The 16,436-nt window shown below is 38.7% G+C and overlaps 1 protein-coding gene across 1 annotated transcript; it reads left to right on the forward strand.

The window, feature by feature from the left end:
- Nucleotides 1–14,978: 14,978 nt before the first annotated feature.
- Nucleotides 14,979–15,446, forward strand: LOC141601394 (secreted RxLR effector protein 161-like). The gene has a single exon (XM_074421669.1). It carries the CDS (start codon nt 14,979–14,981, stop codon nt 15,444–15,446), a length of 468 nt encoding a protein of 155 aa, XP_074277770.1.
- Nucleotides 15,447–16,436: the final 990 nt, after the last annotated feature.

Here is a 16,436-nt window from a genome sequence, read left to right on the forward strand (position 1 = left end):
TTCTTTCAAAGGTTAAAACAGTTTTCTAACCCGTCGTAATGACGAATTCAATCCTCATAATTTCCAATTTCAAATCATTTGAAAACAAATTTAACCATCTTCAAATTTCAAATTCAAAATCAAATCTTTGAAAACGAATTTAACCGTTTTCAAATTCCAAATTCAAAATCAAATCTCTGAAAACAAATCTAACCGTTTTCAAATTTCAAATCCAACTTCAAACCTTTTGGAAACGAATCTAACCGTTTTCAAATTTTAAATTCAAAATCAAATCTCTGAAAACAATTCTAACCGTTTTCAAATTTCAAATCCAATTTCAAATCAATTGAAAACAAATTTAACCGTTTTCAAATTTCAAATCAAAATCAAATCTTTGAAAATAGATTTAACCGTTTTCAAATTTTCAACCCAATTTCAAATTCTTTGAAAACAAATTTAACCGTTTTCATGGCCATTGTGATGACAATTCCAAATTCTTCAATTCTCGATTTTCTAATCCGTGATTGGAAATTTCAAAATCCGTCTTCGAAACAATACATTGTTTTCAGAGCCGTCGTAAACTCAAACTCAAACCGTCTTTTGAAAATAAACTTAAGACAACTCTTCAACTGATCGACTTTCGGAGATCTCTACTCTTCGGAAACCGTTCATAAAACGACAAATGAACCTTTTTGAAATTTTTATTTTCGAAAATTTCAGTCCATCTTTCAGATTCAGCCTCGAGTCGATTAGAGTCCAGTCGATTTCAAGTCAAGTCGTCTAGATAACGTCGAGTCTCTGCCGAAGTTAGTACCTATCTTCTGGTCTAGTCGTGTCGCCTAATTGTCGAGACATCTTCAATGGCATTAGCAGAGTCAAAACCTCTTGGGTATTAAACCCGTCTTTCCCCTACATTACGGGTCAAAGGTCAAGTTTGTGTACATGTCTCGTCCAATGGCGTCAAGCCATCAACAAACCTCCAAATCCCATCAAAGTTCGTCTGTCTAGGCATCACTATGCCAAAGTCGACACTCGAGTCTAAGTTCAAAGTCATGCACCACGAGTTCAAACACAAAAAGTCATTCACGATCTTTAATGAACTCATAACCTAGTCACAATGTTGCGTCTCCACAACAAAACTGCCTTTGGTGCATATATGTCGTACTTGCCTTTGTTTGTGCAATCTCTTGCCAAGACAAGTTATAACGCCTATCGTTATGTAAAATAGGAATCCCTTGGGTGCCATCGATCGTCGACAAGAAACTCAAGAAGCCGATCAATCTGCATCTGCCATGACTTCTGCTGAAACCAAAAATATGGTCCTTCGACTCCTAGCTACCGTGGAAGACTTGAGCACTCATCTCTCCCAAGTTGAGGAAAAAATGATAACCGGGAATTCTCCCTCTTCCGATATTGAACAAAGGGTTAAGCTCCTTGAAAGCCGACTACTTGCCAACGACAAAACCAAAATCAGACGACCTCATATGTCCTTCCCTGATTTGGGTATGCCTTATGCCACAGCCTTGGAGAGGTTAATCTCCCAGGGAAGCTCTGTCTGATTGGTCCAACTCCAGACCCTTTACCAAGCAAGCGAGGACGTACATGGGATGGAAGACTGTTTTGTTAATATCACCAAGGTAGCGGACATGACACTGAAATGTGTCTCCCTCTAAAAGGTGTCATCCTTGATATGATCGAAAAGGGCGAGTTACCATTACCTCCCTCAACAAACAACAAAAACAACCCTCCAGAAAACCCTACTGGACACAGTCAGGAATCTTCTCAAAACGGCAAGTGGCTATCGATGATTTGAACACTCGGGTGGCTAATTTGGAGAAGAGGTTTGGTAGTACTGAAAATGAACCTAACCATCAAGGAGAAAACCAACCCTCTGTTCACCAACCAACAGCTGTTGAAAATGAGGAGTCATCCGATGGTTCCCACATCCACGAACCTACCAACAAAGAACATGAAATTGCCTCACCAAAATACCCTTCAAAATACCAAGCAACATCCCCAAAACTTCCCATTGACAACAACCAAATCCTATTTCCGCCCAGGATTGACAAAATCAAAAACAAAAACAAAACTCACAAAAACATCCCAAAAAACACCAATGTTGGAACCTTGGGAAAACATCAAAGGGTATTCACATATCTGGGAATAACATATGGCACCGCTCTGGAGATACTTGCTTCAGAAGGAATTCTACAACCCATTGGTCCGACTCCGGACCCACCAGAACACAGGAGAGCCCGATTCTGGGATGGTAATGCCTATTGCCAATACCATCAACGCAAGGGCCATGACACCGAAACTTATTCCAAACTCAAGAATGCCATTCAAGATATGATTGAAGCTGGCAAAATCATAGTTGCACCTCGCATTCAAGACAATCCTCCTGGATGTCTCAAGTTAAACAACAAGGTTGAGCGTTCTCAAAGGACATTCACCAAGCTCAACACAACCTATGCCGCAGCTCTTCAAATGTTTATGACTGAAGGGAAGCTACAACTAATCGGGCCCACACCGGACCCATCTGAAAGCAGGAAATCCCGTTTCTAGGACGGCAGTGCCTATTGCCAATATCATCAAGGGAATGGTCATGACACTGAAACATGCTTCAAACTGAAACATGTTATTCAAAATATGATCGACAATCATGAACTGATAGCTTCATCCCTATGCTAACCAAGTGATGAAGACAACCCTAATGAACATCTCTTTCTGCAAGGAGATAAAAGCCTCATCGACTATTGTCCTCATATCATTCCCAACAACGAGAGTGAAGTGCTCAAGTGGGTCAATGCTCAAGATCAAACATTCAAGCCGCTGGATGCTGCGAAAGAGACCTTCGAGGAGGAAAGTTATGATTAGGAGTTCGTATCTACGATTGAGTCTGAGTCTGAGTCGGAGTCTTAGGCTTTCTCATATCTATCCTAGTGTCTGTCCTTTTATTTATAAATGGCAACTGGGGCTGTCCCCATGAGTCACATGTATCCATCAAGTCTGTGCTAACCTCTTATTTATCTCAATAAAAGCACGATTTTCAACTATCATATATTCTCCCCTTTACCATTTGCCGTTGACAACGAGAATTGATTTGAGAATTGATTTAAAGCATACAACATGTTCCAATTCAACATGAGTACACTCGAGTGACGTTCTGTACCGAGTAAGCAGAGGACCCGAAACTCCGTGTCCATCTCTTTACCTATTCCATGTCTGGCAATAGAAACCTTTCATTAGCACCCTATTTCGAACGAGCTTCTATCAAAGGGATTCTACGACGAACCTAGATAACAAACAAGAACATCTCCTTGTTCACGATCAATGACGAAAGGTAAGCCCATTCCCCACAAAAACATCCCATCACCAAGTATCAACCTCTCACCAACGGGTACATCCCCGTCTGCACCTTTACCTTCCTCGAACGAAGGACGGCAAAGAACCGATAAAGCCATTCGGCCAAAATCAAAGGCAAAATCAAATAGCCATTCAAGGCCAAAGCCAAAGTCAAGGCTAAAGCAAAAACCAAAGCCAAAGCAAAAGCCAAGGCTAAAGCCAAAACAAAAACAAAATAGTGAAATTCAAATTCGCTATTTTCAGGAATTTCAACGACGGAATCAAAAACCGTTATTTTCAAATCACAAATACAGAATAGTGAAATTCAAATTCGCTATTTTCACAAATTTCAAACGACGGAAATTAAAACCGTCCATTTTAAACAAAAATGTAATAACGAAATTCAAATTCGTTATTTTCCCACAATTCCAAACGACGGATTTAAAAACCATCCTTTTCAAATAAAAATGAAATAGCGAAATTCAAATTCGTTATTTTCCCACAATTTCAAATAACAGAATTAAACCGCCACTTTTCAAACTTCAGACCAACAAGTCCAACACCAAAATACACAGTCCAGGACCAACAAGTCCAAAGCCCGGGACCCATGAGTCCAAAGCGCCAAGTCCAGGACAAGTCCAAAGCCCAGGACCCATGAGTCCAAAACACCAAGTCCAGGACCAACAAGTCCAAAGCCCAAGGCCAACAACACCAAAATACAAAGTCCAGGACCAACAAGTCCAAAGCCCAGGACCCATGAGTCCAAAACACCAAGTCCAGGACCAACAAGTCCAAAGCCCAGGACCCATGAGTCCAAAACACAAAGTCCATGACCAACAAGTCCAAAGCCTAAGACCCATGAGTCAACCACACAAAGTCCAGGACCAACAAGTCCAAAACACCGAACACTAAAATCCCAAACAACATCGCTTCACCATTAAGTCCTTCTAGAGACTGCTACAGGGAGACCTATCTAGGCTTCTGAGGATTCCCCTCGAGCTCGTTATATCACACCTTAACCTTTAAGGTCCAGACATGGGATTCTGATCCCACATTTACCAACCATTTCGTGCTCAGGCCACATCAAGCCGGAGACCCCATTCCGCACCACATTACAAGCCACAACCCACCGGCCTAAACACCACAAAATACAAACTCCAGATTTTTATATATCAAACAAACTTATTATTACCAGGCTCCACATTCCATAATGTCGAAGCCATTTTCACCTTGACTTAGATTCGGAGTCTTCAAAAAAACATTGCTTTCTTAGGGTCCACTTTTTAGTGTGTTCACACAACAAGAAACGTTTTCACAAGCTATGTCTCTTCGATTCATGATCAAGAGGTATTTCTCTCCAATCAATTTTCGAGTCACCAAACGGAATTTACCGTCGTGACCCTCAACTCCAGATTTTTATCTGTCAAATAAACCTGTTATTACCAAGCTCCACATTCCCTAATGTCGAAGCCATTTTCACCCTGACCCAGATACGGAGTCCTCGAATGCTTTGCTACCGAGAACGGGACATACCCAATCTACCCTTAGGGTCCACTTTTTAGTGTGCTCACATGATAAGGAACATTTTTACAAATTAGACCTCTTCGATTCATGATCGAGGGGAATTCTCTCAAATCAATTTTTCGAGTCACCAAACGGAATTTACCGTGGTGACCCTCACACTTTAAGGTACTAACAACTCGCTTAGGCACACATTCTGAACTACGATCTGGTTTGATTTCACTTCACGTGAATACGTAGGCAGTCCTTCAAGGACACAACCATACACCTCAAAATCACTTCAAGGTCCTAACATCTCGCTTAGGCACGCACACATTCAGAACTACGATCCGTTTTGATTTCGCACACACGCGAATACGTAGGTAGTCCTATTACAAGGGCACAACCACACCCCCACACACATTCACTTTTCAAACCTTCAATTTACAACCCATTACACACACAAGCAGAACTACGATCTGGTTTGATTTCGCAAACACGCGAATACGTAGGCAGTCCTACTACAAGGACAAGACCGCATATCCATTTCAATCTCAACATCAATCCTCAAAAGCAGGCCACCCAGCGGCAAAAAAAAATTAATCTTATACCTCTTTACTGGGGGCTTATTCCTTAAGACGTCGCCCATTCCTTGTTTTGTCAAATTCTCACCTTATCACTCTGGGGGGCTTCTCTTTCGAGACGCCACCCATCCTTTATCCCCATACATCTTTTGAGTCCCAACTACATTCCAAAATAAAACCGCCCATAGCCTAGTGCTCGGTTCGGACGACGACAAGGTCTTCCGCTCTCCGAATCATCATGCCTCGAGAAGGGATCTCAGCAAGCAAATAGGAGGCAAAGATGTCTGGCGAAAATAATCAATTCATATTCCCCAGCCAAGCAGACCTTCTACCTCAGGGATTTGATACGCGCTGTCACGCTTTCTTGACTAGGACTTGCACTTGTATAAGCAAAGTCTGTCAGAGTCACCCACGTGTCGTGTCGATACCAAGTTTGCATCACGTTCACGACCGCCTGTTTGTCAGTCTGTCAGTATGCGTCTGTGTCACAACGGTCCCGTGTCTCCAATCTATCAAATCACGGATCTACGAGTAATAAGACTCAATTTTAAACTTCACAACATTCAAAACTTCTATCTCCCTTCGCGTGAGATATTACATGCTAGTTGCTTATATGCTAACTGCTCACATGCTTATGTGCTTACGTGCTTGTATGCTTGCATTCGACGGGCTTGTCTATGCGGCTGCGGGTTTGTGTGGTCACTAACCATGCAGATAATCTTGAGAAGACAAACTCGCTCCAACTGAGTACTGGGTTCTTCCCAACAAACGGCGACCCATCAAGTCCAAGAGCTTTAACCCCGCCGATTACATGGCTTATGCTACCTCCCGCCGAGCAAAGAACTCATATCCCCGGCGAGTCCTGAGAAGTTTCTAACTCCCCAGCGAGTGCCGATTTTTAAATGGATGTCACACATGCTATTTTCCACAGTCGATCATTCGACCATAGATGGATGGCGAGCCTTATAACGCATATGGCTGGCGAGCCTTGTCCGCAAACAAGACACAACTCAGGGACGTATCCTGAAGATGCCTCGGGTACGACTCCTTATCACAGCTGGCGAGCCTTTGCACGCACACAAGATATAATTCAAGGACATATCCCGAAGATGCCTTAGGTATGACTCCTTTCTATGGCTGGCAAGCCTCAAAACGCACCGCCTTCAACATCGGCTGGCGAGCCTTTGCGCGCAAAAGATTCAAAGACATATCCCCAAGATGCCTCGGCTATGACTCCTTCTTATGGCTGGCGAGCCTTTATACGTAGTCTAATGGCCTTTAAATGACCCTAATCAAAAGTCAAAAGACTCTAAAATGTTCCCGACGGCGGGTCCTTGACTCGAATCCCCGAGTGGCCTTGAAGTCGCCCTTCCCGACGGCAGGTCCTTGGCTCAAACCCTTTTGAGTTGCCTCGACGTCGCAATGGTCTTCAGGTTGTAATCTTCGATTGTCCTGGAGATCATACTTTGACTTTCACCCTGTCCAAGCCTCAGTCAAAGTGGGGCTCTGTAGATACCCAGTATCTGCACCTTCCAAAAACCACCCGATGATGATCGGACTATAACGTGTTTTTGATATGCGTGCATGATTTGGCTATACGTGAGACGGTTAAATGCACTACTCGAATATGAAAAATGATTTCAAAAGTTTTCTAACTTCATTTACATTAAAATAACACTATTTAGAGTTAAAACCGTCTTCGGACCCAAAACCGACTCAGAAACCCGCAACTCGAGTCAACCTGAGTCAACCCGAGTCAACCCAAATCTCGAATGTCAAAAATAATGCCATGAATATCTTCATCATGTAAATTCCATTAAAATGACCCTATTTAGAGTCTAAACCGACACCGAGCCAAAAACCGACCCGAAATTCAAATCCCGACTCACACGGGTCAAACCCGAGTCAAGCACACAAATTACCTACCCCAAATATCACCCAAGAGGAATTTTACACGGCTAAGAAAACTTCGAAGACCATAAATCACAACCAACAAAACATTGGTTAGAACAAATGCAAAATCCAAATTTGCGAAAGGGACAATACACCCACTTGTATCTCAAGGTAGCTCGCGCCTCTTTAGGGTGCCTGCTTAGTCTCTAAGCAAACACAACCGAACTACCACCCCACATTTCTCTATAAATAGCCACCATTACACAACACAATCCTCACGCGAGTGTCCGCATCCTCACCTCTCACTTAAACTTCTAGACCCGACTTACTAAGTCACAAAATCGACACGTGTTTACGACCTACCGATCGTAAACACAAGCCTTAAACATATTATTTGGTACCATTTGACCGACCCATTTGACAAACTCAATTCATCAATCAAAATGTTTTAATTAACTTATTTTCAACATATTTTCAAAACAAAATCCTTTTTTAAGTCACTCTTTTAACTTATTTGATCGCGATTAGTCACAACGAGAAAACCGTCTCTAAAGTCGTCTATTTCGCAAACATCAATACACGTAAGTTTGAGGGTGTAAACAACTCATTTATTTCATGTCTTTACGGTTTTCATAACTTTATAAGCATGAATGATGCATAACACGATTCAAACATAGGTTAGACGAGCCAAAACCGAGTTTTGGCCTCAGACAGGAGCTCTTTACTATGCAGGAAGGCCCGCGCCTCTTGTGGGTGTCCAGGTCAGACTCATCCGTGTTTGTTCTCGTCTTTCCTCTTTATTTCATTTCTTATTTGCAATCGGTTTTTACCATTTTAATTCATTTTTATGACAAACTTTTTAACCATAAATCATAATCACCCGTGGTTCCTAATACCATGACGGTTTAATCCGTGTCTCGGTGATATTAATTGGTTAATTACATTTTAAAGGAAATTCTTTTCTTTTATTTACCATTCCAATTCATTTTTATGACAAATATTTTGACCATTAGAAAAAATCATCCTTGGTTCCTTATACCATAACGGTTTATTCCGTGACTCGATGATATTATGGTTAATTACATTTTAATGGGTATTTTAACATCATTTTATTTTATTTACCATTTTTCTCATTTATTTATATTTGTAAATATATTAGTCATAATTCATAATCATCCTTGGTTCTTTATACCATGTCGGTTTAATCCGAGTACGATGACAAATTTGACTAATTACAAAGAAATGAACTTAACATATTTAGTTCAAATCAAACATTTTACATTTTTATTTGTAAACTATGTTTTTCAAACATGAACTCCGACAACGAATATTACTAACATAATAGTAATTATTCTGAGTCATGCAAATCACATTTGTAAATCTTTCATCATAAATACGGTTACAAATAACCTTTTCAGCAACCAGGAGACACCCGCTTGGGTCGGCTCATGGCTCGCGCCCCAAGAGGCTGTCTGTTTTCATATTTTAAAAACCTTGGCAGAGCCCCTTCCCTCGCCAATAGGCGCGCGCCCCAATGGGGCTGCCTGGCGCTGTTCTGTCTCGTTTTGGTACTTGTCTAGGACGATCCCGATTACGGTTTATCCGAATACGTGACGGATCAGATTGACGAGTCTGCATTTTATACTTTGTCTTTTAAACACACTTTTTCAAATAAATGGATCGTGTTAAGCATCATAACCCGAATTTGGTAAATGGATGTTTAATTTCCATTTTCACATGTAAATCAATCTAAATCCAACTTTGACATCAATTTCATGCTATGTGGATAAACAAACCGACTTAGCAAACTTTCACATGTTAGGTTAAACTTTTGGATGCGCATTCATGCATATAAACCGTTTTATCAACTTTTGCACTTAAACAACCACGATCGATCAGTAGAGGCCGCTAACGCGGGCGGGATTGGGTGTCTAATTAAAGGGCTTCCCAATACGTACCCTCACCCCTTACTCAGAACCTTTGGATAGTGGATGGCCTTATCCAGGGTGCACGAGAGTCATTTTAGGCATAGAATGCTAAAAGGGGGACGAGTCCTTATCTTTAGTACCTATATCAAGCACCGTTTTTGCCTTGACTGACCTAGGTATTAAGTGGATTCGAACGGGTTCCAAGCATCCCACAAATGCTTGGTGGCGACTCCAAACATTTGTGCATCGTTTCGAGACCTTTACCCAGACGAAACCGACTGATCTAAAGCGATCCGGTCGAAAGCATTTTTACGCCGCCGAGCGTGGCTTTCAAAAGATTGTTGCATGTCCACAGATTGGCTTGGCTACAGGTGGCCCGTGACCGCAGATCGGTATGTGGCCTAAATCCACAGACCGGCATGTGGCCCATGTCCATACCATGGAAGGCCGTTTTGGGAAGATTCTTTCAATCCGAGGAAGAAATAATGAAGATTACTTGCTAGTTCAATGAAGAAATGGTCCTATGTTGGAGTTCTAGTGAAGATTTGGATATTTCGAGCAACCCCAAGCATATAATTTACTATATTTTATATACTTATTTTCCATAATTTTACACTGATTTTAAGCGTTATAGTGTATTTTAATAATAAATTCCTTCCAAGAACATTTTACTGCAATTATATAATTATTTAAAGGAAGGAACTATTTTGATGTTGATATTAGCTAAATAGCTAAGCGAGGCGATGAATAAAAAATGGCAAAACAATGAAGGACTTCAAGCTCAGACTCAAAATCTCCAAGTCCACAAAATAAAGACAAAGCCGTCCAAAATAAAATGAAAGCATAGTATTGAATAATGTTGACAAGACCATCATTTTACAAATGATAAAATAAAGAAGCATATTCGTAGAAGTTGGTACATTGAACATCAAGTCTTGAAGCATTCAATTTGATGATGTTACATTGAAGGATTTTTTACGAGGAAAACGCATGCCAACATTTACATAGGTGAAGAGATATTCTGGTAATTACAACATGAAACATCTCAAATTAATTCTTTAATTCATGAAACATTCTTATTTGAAGAAAATTCATGCACTAAAAGCACAAACCGTAGGAATAATTTTATATGTAATGTATTTACATTAGTTATTTGTTCTAAACGTACATGTATAATTAAATTTGAAAGCTCAAATGATCACCTATATAATGGAGGTGATTTGCTTTTGAGAAGGTACAAAAACATAAAGACATAGACAACAAACAATAAAATAATTAATTCCATATTAAATTCTATTCATTCTCTCATTATTTACATCAATTATATTTATTATATTCTAATATTGTTTATGCTATTATTTGACCAGTTTATATATTGTTACCATGTTCATCTTTATTCATCTGATTGTTGTTAGTCTACTCGTAATTATGTGTGAGTAGTTTCTTAATCTAGGGGAGGGGAAGCCTGTTTGATTAGCCATTTACACATGTTGAATTAGATAATTATATTATCAAATTATTGCTTATAATACATGCTTGTTTCATATTGTTAATCTTTGATTGTTGGCCATAATCGTTGATTAATTTGTTATTCATTTCCTAAGAGCGAAAATCGGGAATTGAATTAGGCAAAGTATGTTTTAATAGTTCGATCTAATTTGTGCGAGAGCTCGTTAGTAATCGTTCAATGGTTGGGTAATAGACCGAGAGGAAATTGCTAATAACCTAAACAACATTTGATTTTATGTTCGTCTAATTTGACATCAATTTATGCTAATCTACATGTGTGACCCCATTCCCCCTAGATCCTTATTCATATTTGTTTACAACTTATTTTTCATCATTGCTTTTACTTTAATCAAACCAAACCAAACCAAATCATGACCGACCTTGATAGAATTCTAATCATAGCTTATCATATTGCGTCCACCGTCTCCCTGAGATCGACCCCTACTTCCCTAACTATATTCATTTGCCGTTATCTAAGCCTAGGGTATTTTATCTTTGTTAGGTACGCGATAAGCCTACCAAATTTTGGTTTGCAAGCTTTAAAGCAAGGGGGTGTATTGAATAATGCTTCAAATAAGTTATTACAATAATAATGTGTTAGTATAAAGGTGAGTTATTGATATTATGAGTTACTGTGTTAATGTTGAGAATAAGTTATTTAGTTTATGATAGAAACGTAGAAGTATTTATTTTATATATTTAGTTTCTACGTTAAAATATCATATTGTAAGGCTATATAAAGGCCTCTAATTTACTTGTAAAATGCATCAAATAATAAACAATTATCTCTTTATATTATTTACTCTCTCCTTTACCAACAAGTTTGGTATCAAGAGCAATATAGGCAAGAGAGATATTTTAAGAGCAACGCAGCTCCTCTCTGTCTAAATCAGGTAAGATCAAATAAAAAATTAGTGAGTGAAATATACGGAGTTTTTCCATAAAATAATTTTTTGAGTGTCATGGCCACTAATGGAGTCTCCACCAGTTCTTAACCATTAATTCCCAGTTTTGATGGGGATAAATATGAGTTTGTGTCGATTAAAATGAGAACTTTATTTAAATCTCAAGAGCTATGGGATTTAGTTGAAGATGGTTTTGACGACTCGGATGTCGAACAACAAAGATTGAAAGAAAATAGGAAAAAAGATGCAAAAGCGCTCCTATTTCTTCAATCATCTGTTCATGAAAATATTTTCTCCAGAATTGCATCAGCAGCAACTTCGAAGGAGGCATGGCAAATTTTAAAAACTGAATTCAAAGGCTCGGATAAGGTAATCGCTGTTAAGCTTCAAACGCTATGCCGCGATGTTGAAAATTTAAATATGCATAATAATGAGCCTGTACAGGATTACCTATCTAGAGCTAGTACAATTATGAATAAAATGAAGTCTTATGGGGAAGATATTTCAAATAAAACAGTGGTTCCAAAAATTTTGAGAAATCTTACTTCTAGATTTGATTCTATTGTCGCTGCAATTGAAGAAGCTTATGATATGTCAACTTATTCTTTTGATGAATTAATGAGTTCTTTGTATGCTCATGAAGAACGGCTAAATCGTTCTAAATAAAAGAATGAAGAAAAGGCATTTCAGGTGAAGGGAGAGTCTTCAAAACAAAATGACAATAATAATTTTAGTGGACGTGGAAACGGTAGAGGTGGTTTACGCGTTCGAGGTCGTGGCGGTGGCAAAGGCTGTGTCCAACATTTTGGGCAGCGACAACATGGACAAAAGTCATCCATTCAATGTCATCATTTTAATAAATTCGGTCACAAAGAAGCGAATTGTTGGATAAAGGCACAAAATCAAAAACAAAATCAAGCAAATTTTGCAAAAAAAAGAAGAGGCGGAAACTCTTTTTATGGCACACTTTCATGATAATGCAATCTCGGGTGATGTCTAGTTTGTTGATAGTGGTTGCTTAAACCATATGTCTAGTTCAGAGTCTTTGTTCATGGATTTAGACACCTCACAAAAATCAGAAGTACGCCTTGGTGGTGATAAGGTAGTACAAGTCGAAGGTACAGGTACAATTACTCTTTCCACTAGCTCTGGCAAGAAGAAAATAATTCGTAATGTGTTGTTTGTGTCTAGTTTAGTTCATAATTTATTGAGTGTGGGACAGTTGATGTCTAGTGGCTATAGGGTCTTATTTGATGATGATAGCTGCACAATATTAGATAAGAAATCCGGGTAAACTGTAGTCCCTATTAGTATGACCCAAAATAAGATGTTTCCTTTGGACATAGATTGTTTTAAAAAGAGGGTTTTTATGGCTAAGAAGTTATGTGAGTCTGATTTATGGCACATACGATATGGTCACTTGCATGAAAATGGATTAAAACTCCTAAAAAGGAAAGACATGGTCTTAGGGTTGCCAGAGGTTGCTGACCTAGAATTTTGTGAAGGGTGTGTCCTTGGGAAGCATAGCAGAAGTTCATTTCATGTTAGCCAATCGTGGAGAGCGTCTAAATGCCTTGAACTAGTGTACGCAGATTTGTGTGAACCAATGAAAACTCCATCTATGAATGGAAGTTATTATTTCTTGCTATTTACTGATGACTACAGCCGAATGAGTTGGGTATATTTCTTAACCTTAAAATCTGATTGTTTTAAGGTATTCAAAAAGTTTAAAGTGCTTGTAGAAAAACAGTCAAGAAAGATCATAAAGATACTCCGTACAGACAGGGGAGGTGAGTTTTGCTCGCAAGAGTTTGATAAATTTTGTGAAGAGCATGGTATTCGTAGGGAGCTTACTGCACCACGCACTCCGCAACAAAATGGCATTGTTGAACGGAAAAATCGTATTGTTCTTGAAATGGCCAGAAGTATGTTAAAGGCAAAACAGCTTCCAAATACGTTCTGGGCAGAAGCAGTTACTACAACAGTTTATCTTCTAAATTTATCACCCACAAAAGCAGTTCTTAATAAAACACCTTATAAAGCTTGGCGAGGTTCTAATCCTCGGGTAAGTCATTTAAGAGTTTTTAGTTGTGTAGCCTATGCTTTAATAAAATCCTATCGCCACAAGCTTGATGGAAAATCCGAGAAATGTGTGTTTATTGGTTATAGTATGAAATCTAAAGCATATAGGTTATATGATCCTGTTAGTGGCAAGATTATTATAAGTAGAGATGTGGTGTTTAATGAAGATGCTAGCTGGCCATGGAACAGTACTGATGATAGATCGGTTCTATTTCCCGAAGATGATGAAATGCCAAAAGCAACAATTGAAGAGCCTGAGAATTCAACTTCTTCACTAGAAAATGGTGGTGGCTCTTGCCATAATTCACCAATTTCAAATCCTTCTGCTAGAACAATTCAAACACCGCCCAGCTCACCATTAAATAATTCATCTTCTACGAGTTAATCTTCAAGCTCGTCCGAATAGACACCTCCTAGGCATTTTAGATCACTTCAAGATGTGTACACAAATTGTAATTTTACTTTTATATGCCTCGGATCCTCTTACTTATGATGATGCTACATAAAGTAAAAAATGGCAGGATGCAATGCACGAGGAGATGAAATCCATTGAGAAAAATGCTACTTGGGAGTTGGTAAATCCACCCGAAGGGAAGAATGTTACAGGGCTAAAATGGGTGTTTAGAAAAAAGTATAATGCAGATGGAAGTGTACAAAAGCACAAAGCATGGTTAGTTGTTAAAGGGTATGCACAATAATATGGAGTTGACTTTGATGAAACATTCTCACCCGTGGCTCGCTTTGAAACGGTGAGAACTTTCTTGGCCTTAGCTGCGCAACTTAATTGGCCTGTTTTTCAGTTTGATGTGAAATCAGCTTTTTTAAACGGAGAATTGAATGAGGAAGTATATGTGTACCAACCGAAAGGTTTTGTGAAAAATGGAGAAGAAGACAAAGTCTACAAGTTTAGAAAGGCTTTGTATGGTCTTAAACAAGCTCCGCGCGCATGGTATAATAAAATCGACTCTTATTTCCATGAGTCTGGATTTACAAGGAGCGAAAATGAGCCGACCCTTTATTTGAAAAAATGTGGTGATGAGTTTTTGGTGGTATGTCTATATGTTGATGATATGATCTACATGGGATCGTCGGACTTAATTGTTGCCGAGTTCAAATCTTCTATGATGAAAAAATTTGAGATGTCAGATTTGGGATTGTTACATTATTTTCTTGGACTGGAAGTGAAGCAAGATTAAAATGGCATTTTTATCTCTCAAGAGAAATATACAGTGGACCTGGTTACAAGGTTTAAAATGTTTGATTGCAAAACATCAAGCACTCCAATGAATATAAATGAGAAATTGTCATCAAATTATGACACTGGTGATGTTAATGTCAGATACTATCGACAAATGGGAGGTGGTTTAAACTACTTAAGTCACACTAGGCCTGATATTGCATATTCAGTGAGTGTGGTTTCCAAGTTTATGCATAATCCGTCAAAACAACATCTTGGAGCAGTTAGAAGAATTTTGAAGTATGTAGCCGACACTACCGAATATGGAATTTTCTATTCAAAAGTATCAGACTTCAAGCTAGTCGGATACACAGATAGTGATTGGGCTGGTTGTCTTGATGATCGAAAAATCACTTCGGGTTATGTTTTTACTCTTGGTTCGGGAGCTATTTCATGGAGTTCAAAGAAGCAAGAGACAGTAGCTTTATCCTCATCTAAAGCAGAGTATGCGGCAATTTCTTTAGCTACATGTCAAGCTATTTGACTTAGACGGTTGCTAAAAGATCGCCTCCATGAGCAAATGTCTCCTACAACTATTTACTGTGACAATAAAGCGGTAATATCACTGACGAAGAATGCCGTTTTTCACAGTAGGACTAAGCACATTGATATTTGTCATCATTTCATTTGTGACATGGTTGCAAAAGGAATGATCGAGCTCCAGTTTTGTGGAACAAATCAACAAGTAGCGGATATCCTAACGAAGTCACTTTCAATAGCAAAAGTTGACGATTTACGATCACAGATGGGTGTTTGCAAGCTTTAAAGCAAGGGGGTGTGTTGAATAATGCTTCAAATAAGTTATTACAATAATAATGTGTTAGTATAGAGGTGAGTTATTGATATTATGAGTTAGTGTGTTAATGTTGAGAATAAGTTATTTAGTTTATGATAGAAACGTAGAAATATTTATTTTATATATTTAGTTTCTACGTTAAAATGTCATATTGTAAGGCTATATAAAGGCCTCTAATTTACTTGTGTCCTCAATGGACAAAACGATAGGAATTTATGCAAATGTACGATATGATATGATATGCATGATTCTACACTAAATGCACACTTCATGTGAAATATTTACATGTGATGCAAACTAAACTATGCTATATGATGCATGCTTTCTATTGTTCGGAGAGCTAATTTAAATTAACTCGGGTTGCCTATGAATGAACTTCCCCAAACCGAACAAAACACTATTTCTAGTGCAAAATAGGGAAGTCTATTCACAAGCATGCAAATGCAATGCATGAAAGGTTACTTTGTCATTTTGGATTCTTTATGGTGTGAGCTAAAAAGATAGTCACCTCAATGTTACCGAGGTGTGAGTCCTTTGATGGTACTAGGACTCAAAAACTCTTAGCCATCAAAGAGTCCAAAATAACTCTCTAGATGCTCTAAACTAAATGTTATACAAGTTAAGGAATTTATGTAAACATGAGAAAAACAAAGCAAAAGGAGGGGTAGGAGACTCACA

This window comes from Silene latifolia, chromosome 9 (assembly GCF_048544455.1).
Source record: "Silene latifolia isolate original U9 population chromosome 9, ASM4854445v1, whole genome shotgun sequence".
Taxonomy (NCBI): Eukaryota; Viridiplantae; Streptophyta; class Magnoliopsida; order Caryophyllales; family Caryophyllaceae; genus Silene; species Silene latifolia.

Excerpts from the sequence above, each read along its gene's own strand:
- LOC141601394 (XM_074421669.1), top strand. The coding sequence starts at position 14,979 with ATGTTTGATTGCAAAACATCAAGCACTCCAATGAATATAAATGAGAAA.